The 10,244-nt window shown below is 43.1% G+C and overlaps 1 protein-coding gene across 1 annotated transcript in view; it reads left to right on the top strand.

Annotated features, from left to right (window-relative positions):
* Positions 1-1,591: 1,591 nt before the first annotated feature.
* Positions 1,592-10,244, top strand: part of LOC126095513 (regulator of hypoxia-inducible factor 1-like) — a 250,030-nt gene continuing 241,377 nt past the window's right edge. Inside the window, exon 1 of the mRNA XM_049910298.1 lies at positions 1,592-1,834. Coding sequence (XP_049766255.1) covers positions 1,690-1,834 — 145 coding nt within the window. The 5' untranslated portion in view covers positions 1,592-1,689. The remainder of the gene's footprint in view (positions 1,835-10,244) is intronic.

The raw sequence follows: 10,244 nt of genomic DNA, 5'->3' as shown, positions 1-10,244 counted from the left end.
ATCAGACGGAGAGAAAAAAACAAAATATTTCACCGCTGCGGAGTGAGCGCAACTATCGCCATTAAGCTAGCTGACAGAGCCAAAGAAGTCTCTTTGAATAGTTTTAAGTGTTCGTTACTAGGCTAAGGCAGTCTCTCCTGTGACTGTTTTCGTCAGTTTCAGTAAAGTCGAAAACCTCTCTTCCACCGCCATACCGGTCTTCGACGTCAAAATGACCGTTCTTGAAGTATTGAAACCATTCTCTGCACATTCTTTAACAGGAGCCTTAGCATGGGCCTTACCCAGAATTTTAAGAGCCTCGGCTGCAGATATGTTAGCGTTAAAACAGAAAATTAAAACTTCCCGCAAATGACGAGAGTTGGGCTCGTAAGTTGAAATATACAGTATAGTTTAAGACGTAATCACAAATCGACTACCATTTTGATGGCGTTATGTTTACAAATGACTAAGCTTATTGTATCGACCAATGGAAATTCCAGGATGGAATAATGACAATATTACGAATATTGTAAGCTTATTGTGTAACTCGTACGACTTACCACCTCCTCCACCACTTGTCGCTGCTGCTATCTGTTACGAAACGGCAGAAGCAAAGTTATAGGCCTAACATATATATATATATATATATATATATATATAAAGTTAGAGGTCCTAATACGCATTCTTGGGGTGCACCCAATGTTAATTTCGTTTCTGGGGAACATTCAGTGATCAGTTTAACGTCCTAGCTTGTATTAGTCAAATATACCTCGACCCAATCATATACCTGCGAAGATACTCCGTACAATTCTGTCTTGGTTTTTAGTCGACGATGTAGTACAGTGTCGAACGCCTTTCGTAAATCTAGGAAGACGAAATGCACTTGTTAACCTGTGTCTAATGTTTGCAAGATGTGTATGAATAAGCTGTGTCTCATACGAGTTGTTTTCCGTTATTCCGTTATTCATTATTTTGCAAATATTTACATTTAATATTTCCTTCTGGCAGTGACATGCTAAAATTATGTTTGAAGTAGACAGATACATTTCTGAATAATTTTATGTGTGGAGAATGAAAGTAGAAGCAATTTAGTAAGAGATAACTTTTTACCTCACACCTCTGTTTATACTTCTAAATTGAGCAACTTTATATATCCAAGGAACTAGTAACCGGCTACACGCACTCCCTGTCTGGAAGCAATGACTAGGGGGGCGGAGGGGGGAGGGGTGTGAGAGGAGGCGGTGAGGAGGGGACAGAATTTTTTCGCTTCTGCTGTGAACACTAGTTTCCGCTATCCGCTCGACTTACGGGTCATTCATGTTAGGTTCCGCAATGTGGTGGTGTGGACGGAATTTGCATTACAAAATGTGTGTTATCGTGTCTGAGTGATCAAGAGTTCTGAACGGAACACAACACCTGTAGCGGAGCCATGTGAAGTGTGTCTCGTGGGTCAGAGAAAACAATGAAGGCCGATCGAAACTCAACTGTTTCGCCACGACGGTTCTGCAACGCCTCGTCACTTGTAAATTATCAGAGAGAGAGAGTGAGAGAAAGCTGAAAGTCTTATTGCCACATTTAGTTTGCTCGCATACCTGTTTCCATAATACTTCATGTCTCAACGCCGTCTTGTAATATTCACTCTCGCGAAACTCACAGATAGCGCTTGCTTGTGGCAGCGACGGAACGTGCGTTCATTAATCTTTAGTCAGTATGTCTTCGCTTAATCACCGCTCTACAGTGTACCGAGTATTTCAAATATGTTTACTGTTTACTTGCGGAAGAACTATCACGTGTGTCAATTATTGTAACGCTACTAATGGGACTTTTGAAAACTCTTCCAGCGTCGATTTCGGACGTAAGTTTAAATATTATTGTTTCTATCACACAAACACGCGCACACACACATTACTCAGAAAAACGTAGGAATAAATCTCTTTTGTGGAGTTTCGGTGGTGAACATTTCGTCATCAACCGTTTGGCGTGCCGTTGTGCCTAATGCTCTCTAGATTCTTTCACCTGTTACGGTCTTCACCTATAAGCGTGCATGTTGCTTCTTTGTGTTTTCTCAGCCCCTCTTCCTACCTGCCTTCAAGTAGTCGTTCTCGGACAATGCTTATCTCTAGGCATTAGGTCCTGCGACGCTGGCCGGTGTGGCCGAGCGGTTCTAGGCGCTTCAGTCTGGAACCGCGCGACCGCTACGGTCGCAGGTTCGAATCCTGCCTCGAGCATGGATGTGTGTGAAGTCCTTAGGTTAATTAGGTTTAAGTAGTTCTAAGTTCTAGGGAGCTGATGACCTCGGATGTTAAGTCCTATAGTGCTCAGAGCCATTTGAACCATTTGTCCTGTGACGATTAATTTCATATTCATCACATATATCGGTATCCCTATCAACTTCAATCTGTTGCACGGTACATTAATTTCTTTCTCTGTGTCCATATTAATTCTCAATATGCATCTCTCCATACCTCACTGAACAACTGGCTGCTTGGAATGTAGCTATAACTCAGAGCAGTTAAGACATACTGACTGAAAACTTTCCTAACCCAGACATGTCGAATGTTTCGTTTTGAAACCCCTGTTCAGTTTAACACAGAGTACTGTAGTCCCTTTGAACTCGTCTGTTTGATTCTTTTGCTGTACATCCATCTTCCCTAAGCAGAAAAACTCATCAAGTGCTTTTATCACTTCAATGTTAATTTATACAATTTTTTTCTATATATTACTTCTACATGATTATTGCCATATTACAACCGATTTTCAGAGCCGCTTTCAAAGCTGTTGTCTACCGCTGGCTGTTAAAATGTAACGCAAAGAAGGGTGGCTAGTAATGAAATTTTACTTACCGTACGTCTACAGGATAGTAGAAACAATAAATGATTAAATTTGTGGGTGATTTGACAGATTTCATCAACCCTATATTTATTCAATGGATGAGAGCTCTCCAGAACGTGTTGGTCAGGATAACACTTGGTGCAAATGGCCCTGAGCACTATGGGACTCAACATCTTAGGTCATAAGTCCCCTAGAACTTAGAACTACTTAAACCTAACTAACCTAAGGACATCACACACACCCATGCCCGAGGCAGGATTCGAACCTGCGACCGTAGCAGTCCCGCGGTTTCGGACTGCAGCGCCAGAACCGCACGGCCACCGCGGCCGGCTGATAACACTTGATCACCCTCTGTATTGAGATGTATCAGAACAGCTCCCTGTGACTTCCGATAAAATAAACATCGTATATAGGTTAAGTTATTATAAAAACAGATTATTATTATGTATATAAAGCGTCATCAATTTGAAGAACTTCTTCTCGAAATCTTTTCTTGCACTCATGCGCTTTTGTGTGCGATGATCTCAATGTAAGTCTTCATCCGTCCGGGGGGAGGGGGGGGGGGAAGGCTTGCTTATACGATAAAACTCGGTCAATCTTTTTTATAACTAATTTATGTTGCAACATTGTTTCAGATTCCTGTAGTGAATAACATGGTTTTTCTTGCAATACAAGACCGAGAACAATTTCTTTGTCTTCTTACTATATGATCGTGGCGCCATTTTTACCGGACACAGGGGAAAATCCGAATGTAAATCGTAAATACTCTCGGGGTAATTATTTTTCTACTATTTTCTTTTAGTCTGTTATCTAGATACCAGGACAGAACAAATATTGCACATGAATTGGCATGAAATGGCACGTAGTGTTTTAACTTAATTTCAGATGTGTTAGTATAACTAACCACTAAGTTGATTAAGGCCAAAAATCTACAGAAAATACCTAAAAATAAAATAAAATAAAATAAAATAATAAAAAAATTGTATATAAAACAAAAAAGTCTGAAATCCACCATTTAGCCATCTGAAGCATAGATACATGTTCATCCGGAAACCAGAAGACACATGCTACTGATCTACTGATTTATGCTGCGGGTGTTGAAGATCCACTTCTAGTATGTATCCTTTGTTGGAATCGCTTGGTACGTTTTCACGTCAAAAGTTTCGTCACTCTCTGGTGGAAGCCACTCAAAGCTGGACGCCAGAAGATGCTGCAACATTGCCTAGTTGTATAGCTAAGCACATCAAGATTTCACAGTTTAGTCACATTAATGTGATCACAGCCAATGCTCGACGTCAACGTGCAACAACCACTCACAGACGTCAGGTGGCAGCACTAGCAGTGTAGGGTCTATAAACCGTGTCGTGGGGGACGCGGCAAACAGTGCAGTCATTGTCGTAACGCTGAAACGGAGCGATTTACCTGCCGTCCAAAAGAGCATGATCAATGGCTTTCGAGCCAAGGGTGGAAGCATTTTCTAAACGGTTAAATTCGTAAACTGTTCGCGCGCCGCCGTGGTTAAATCACTGTATATCGTGCATGGCAAAATCGCCCTAACCAAAACTGGCGCCGAGGCAAAGTGGTGCACCACGGGCTGTTGATGACAGGGGTGAACAAGGGCTGCAGAGATGTGTGGCGACAGGCGGACTTTTCAGTTGTATCACGTTTTATGCCCCCTCGAACAAATGGCCGTTCACGTGAAACATCTGGAAGCAAACGCCCTGCAAGGCCGGAGGGCATTTCCTGGGTGATCTCGTCATTCACGAAGGCACAATGGATCAACATAAGCATACGTCTATTCTTGGGGACCATGTCCACCCCTACATGCAGTTTGTTTCTCCTCAGCAAGATGACATCTATCAGCAGGACAATACAACGTTGTCATACAGCTCGCATTGTACATGCGTGGTTCGAAGAGCACAAGGATTAGCTTACTGTACTCCCCTGGTCACCAAACGCCCTGGATTTAAGCTCAGTCAAGAATCTGTAGGATGATTTCGATCGGGCTGCTCGCGTCACAGATCCTCAACCGAAAAACCGAGCGTATCTGGCCACGGTACCCAGCGTAGCCCAACATCGCTGTCGGTACCTGCGAAGACCTCAGTGACTCTCTTCCTGCACATCTCGCAGCTGTCCGCGCTGCAAAAAGGTTGTTATTCAGGCTTTTGACAGTTGCTAAAAAATGTGATTGAACAGTGTATTTTCTCGAACAAATAAACGTATATGTTTAGAATGTCTGGGCGACATTTTTCATATTGATTCAGTTCTCAGGAGCTTAGAAAATTTGCCACACGACCTTTGACAAGAACATCCACTCTGCATTTTGCTTTGGTCATTAATAAAGTTTATTACAATTTCTTCTTCCTACATTTTGTTGTTATATTCCAACTAACTTACTGCTCGCTGCTTCTCTCACGTAGACTGTATGGACTGCAGAGATATTTTGTTTTTGTTTTTTTTAATCGAATTTTTATGTTGTTCATAAATTGCAATACCTTAAAAAAAAGTTTTTCACACTAACTAAGACCATATAAAGCATGACTTTTTCCTAATGTACTTCTGACAAAAAGTGATTCTGGTAGCTGCAGACCAAAGTTTTTTTAATCGTGCCTTTTCCGTTCTTGTGCAGATATTTCCACACCAATTTTCATCACCTACCAAGTATTTATTTAAATCTAACAGAGAAGTGAAATACCAATTTTCATAAATTTGGCTTTGAAATTTTTTTAACGTAACGAAATAATTTTCTTAAAAACTTTCACCTCCTATTTCACATACTTTGGGTTTGAATATCCAGAAATATTTCTAACCGAGAGGTTAAATATCAGTTGTCATAGATGCAGCCTTAAATGCCCTTTAGTAGTTCTTCAGTAATATTTATTTTCAAAAAAACCTTCACTTGTTATTTTACCCCCTTAGTGGTTGAATTTCCAAAAATGCTGAAGTGCGTATTTTGTAACTGAGAATCCAACTTCTTACTTCTAGCTTCGAAATTCCATTAATACCGACTTACTTCAAAAGAGCCTCTCATCCCTTATTTCATCCCCTTAGGTGTGGAATTTCGGATAATCCGTTCTTAAACGATGCCTATAGTATAAGATTCACAGCCTCTCCAAGCTTCGAGTTTTTAAACTTAGTGGTTTGGGCTGGACGATGATGAGTTAGTAAATCAGTTTGACCCTATTTCACCCCATTAGGGGTTGAATTTCCAACAACAGTGAAACACGTATTTTTTCGTCTTCAGCTGAGAAGCCAATCGCCAATTTTCAAAGATATAATTTTAAAAATGCCTTCGCAAAAAAAGTTTCCCTAAAACATTTCACCCCCTTAGTAGTTGAATTTCCAAAACCAGCAACAGGAGTACGTTTTATTTATAACATAGAAGCCAAATACAAATTTTCATAGATTTACCTCCAAAAATGCTTGCACAATGAAATATTTCCATAAAAACTTTCATTCTGTTTCACTACAATTAGGGTTGAATTTCCAAAAAGAGTGAAATATATTTTTTTTAAATTTCTAACTGGAAGCCAAATTTAAATTTTCATTGATTTAGCTTTAAAAATTCCTTCATAATAAAATACTTCCACAAAAAAATCTCCTCCCCCATTTCACCCCCTTAGGTTGGAATTTTGAAAAATACTTTCTTAAACGACGCCTACAGTATAAGATCCACACCTTCTCCAAATTTCAAGTTTTTGTCCTTTGTAGTTTGGGCTGGGCGACGATGAGGCAGTCAGTCAGTGAATCAGTCTGGACAATGCCTGTTATATGTGGAGATTTTATCGTAAAAAGTGAAGCTCCTCATAATCTTACTTTAACCGTTCAGGAGTCAAACTCCTTACTCAAACTTACAAAACACTCGTTCGACCTATACTTGAGTATTGCTCATCAGTGTGGGATCCGCACCAGATCGGGTTGACGGAGGAGATAGAGAAGATCCAAAGAAGAGCGGCGCGTTTCGTCACAGGGTTATTTGGTAACCGTGATAGCGTTACGGAGATGTTTAACAAACTCAAGTGGCAGACTCCGCAAGAGAGGCGCTCTGCATCGCGGTGTAGCTTGCTCGCCAGGTTTCGAGAGGATGCGTTTCTGGATGAGGTATCGAATATATTGCTTCCCCCTACTTATACCTCCCGAGAAGATCACGAATGTAAAATTAGAGAGATTAGAGCGCGCACAGAGGCTTTCAGACAGTCGTTCTTCCCGCGAACCATACGCGACTGGAACAGGAAAGGGAGGTAATGACAGTGGCACGTAAAGTGCCCTCCGCCACACACCGTTGGGTGGCTTGCGGAGTATAAATGTAGATGTAGATGTAGAACAGATAGCTCACGCAATAAACTCAGTTTTAGCGCTGACGTGTAACCGGAAATGACAACTCGAGGCAGACGCACTATGTAAAATGCCAGGGGCGGAACAGTAGACTCACTTGTGTCAAGTAGTCAGTCGAGACAAGAAAGTCGATCGAGTAAAAAGAGCTCAAGAAAACGCTGTATATGGAAGGATCTGAACTCTTTTACAGCATTGTTTACTGAACACAATAGAGGAATAGGTCGGAGGCGAAGATTGTTTGCAGTAGCATGAGAATGGACCCTATAATAAAACTACCTGCCAGGCAATTGCTTGGGGACAGTAACATTCCTGTAATGGACTTGAATCCCAAAAGTCCCTACCTGAACCTTTGGGATAACCTCGAACGTCGATTACTCTCCTGACACCATCGTCCAGCATAACTAGCTTCTTTGATTTCGGCTCTTCTGGGAGAATGAGTCATCATTTCTGCAAAGACATCCAGAAACATGGTTGAAACGGCCCACAGCAGAGTTCAAGCTGTCATAAAGGCGATGGGTGACACACCAAATATTAATATCCACTACTATATCTCCTGATAGTTTTCAGCAGATAGAGTAGCCTATCGGTACATAGCTAAAAATTCAGTTAACTGTGTTTAAAGTAAGGAAAACAGTTGTTACTAATTTACAAGAAATTTCATAAGACTAGTTGAGTAAATGACAGGGAATACAAAGTGGTTCAGTTAGTTTCTGGGGAGATTAGCTACAGCTCATTCTTACAGAGGAAACTCCCCATCGCAACCTCTTCAGATTTAGTGGTAAGATGGCCCAGTGGACAGCCCGCCAAAAACTGTATGCAGATCAAGCGTGAACACTGAACTGTGAAAAAAAGAAGAAAACTCGAAACAGTGAACGGTGCAAGCTCAAGATGTGCAACAATGGGCGTTTGTGAATAGCTACGGTGTCATGGTTAGATGGTGTGCGTGCGTGTGTGTGTGTTGTGGTTCGGGGAACTTATGGGCGCCCAACGGAGAGGTTATCAGCGCCCTGACATCGATGAAAACAAACAATTGTCGATAAGAACGAAAACTGTCGTACACGCATGCACACGAAACGACCACACAATGGCTATCCCACAGGCACTCTCACATGCATTAAAACCAATGAGGAGGCAAGATAGCTAATCAAGAAAGTAAAAGAGGGAAAACAAACCACAAAAGAGCTAAAAGAACAGCATAGGGAAATGAGACTGGCTGACCACTTACGAAAATATTTGGGTGAGCCAGCCATCCCGTTGACACATTAAAAATATCTCCCCAAAATCTTGTTAAAAATGTGGGACAATTCACAGAACTTTAAAACCCGAACAACATTCGTTTGAGCATTGCATAAAATAGACTGCAGATCCGCCGGAAAATCCGCTGCAGTCCGCTGGTCACCAAATAAAATGCAGTCCAATAAAATGTGGTGCACCGTGATCTGCATGCCACAAGCACCACACATCGGAGGATCCTCTCGCCGGAGTAAAAATCCATGCGTCATAGGGCTGTGACCGATGCGAAGACGAGTAAGGATGACCTCGTCCGCCGACGTGGCTGGAAGGGAGTACGCCAAGGCCGAGTTATGGGCTTGATCACACGGAGCTTGTTGTCGGTCACTTCTAGCTGCTCATGTTTCCAACGACACAGGACTTTGTACCTCAACAGCGAGGTGAGGGCATGCAGTGGGATAACACAGTGACATACCTGACGGTCACGGCTCGCGTCCTTGGCTGCTCGATCAGCCCTTTCATTCCCCAGAATTCCCACGTGCCTGGTACCCAGCAGAAAGACACCTGCTTCCCCAGACGCTGTAGTTGGAGGAGGGCGTCGTGGACAGTGTGGGTTCCATTATCTGCTGGGTGCAAACGGTGGAGAGAATAAAGGGCGCTCAAAGAATCTGGACAGGCGAGACATCTAACACTGGGGGAAAGTCTCATCTGCTCTAGTGCCTGCAAGATAGCATATAATTCTGCGTCAAAGATGGTAAATGCGGGAGGCAGTCTGACCTTGAGGACATCATCCGGGAAGACGAAAGAGCAACCAACAGAGTCACCCTGCTTAGACCCATCCGTAAAAACAGCTCATGGTGCTCAGATAAAACGGTAGAAAAGACCCAGTTAAAAACGGAAGCAGGAGTGCTATCTGTCCTGTACCGCACCAAATCTAAAATCACTCTAGGCCTCTCCAGTAACCAGGGTGGCAGGTGGTTAAAACCCTGGATTTGGGGTCGTAAAGACTCCACACCGAGGGACTCTAGCACACGTTGCACACTGATCCCAAAGGGCAACGTAGCCTGGGGACAGTGGGAAAAAAGGCGGTCCAGAGGCGGATGAGCAACAATTTGGTGAGCAGGCGAGGTTGGAGCTACATGAAACTTACAAGCATGGCGCACCAGTAGGAGCTGTATGGCAAGTGGCACTTCCCCAGTCTCGGCACAGAGGCTGGGTATGGGACTGGTCCGATAAGCACCCGTGGCCAGTCGAATCCCTGCATGGTGGACAGCGTCAAGGATCCGCAAATAAGACTGCCTCGCTGACCCATACACTGTGCACCCGTAGTCCAGCCGTGAACGCACAAAAGCCCGATAAAACTGGAGGAGACGCGCCCTGTCCGCTCCTCAAGACCTGTGGCTGAGGCACTTGAGGATGTTCAGTGCCTTCAGTGTTTTGGCTTTCAAGTCTCGTAGGTGTGGCAGCCATGACAACCTGGAGTCAAAAATTAGGCCCAGAAACCGCACTGTGTCTCTAAAATGTAGGACAGTATCCCCCATATGCAAGGCAGGCAAATTAAAAGGTCGACGAGAACAATTAAAATGAACACATACACACTTATCGGCAGAAAACTGAAAACCCGTCTTCGCAGCCCACTCCTCTAACCGCCGCACTGTTAGTTGCAACTGACGGCTCACTGTTGCAACACTGGAGGAGGAACAGAAAACAGCAAAGTCGTCCACAAATAAGGAGCACTGTACTGGACTCCTCACTGTAGACGTTATGCTGTTGATGGCTGTGGAAAAGAGGATAACACTTAAAACACTGCCATGGGGGACACCATTTTCCTCCTCAAATCGATCAGACAGTGTGTTACCAACTCTGGT

The sequence above is a fragment of the Schistocerca cancellata genome, chromosome 8 (assembly GCF_023864275.1).
Source record: "Schistocerca cancellata isolate TAMUIC-IGC-003103 chromosome 8, iqSchCanc2.1, whole genome shotgun sequence".
In the NCBI taxonomy this organism is placed as follows: domain Eukaryota; kingdom Metazoa; phylum Arthropoda; class Insecta; order Orthoptera; family Acrididae; genus Schistocerca; species Schistocerca cancellata.
Note: the sequence above shows the minus strand (reverse complement) of the source record. Positions and strands in the feature narration are given on the sequence as shown.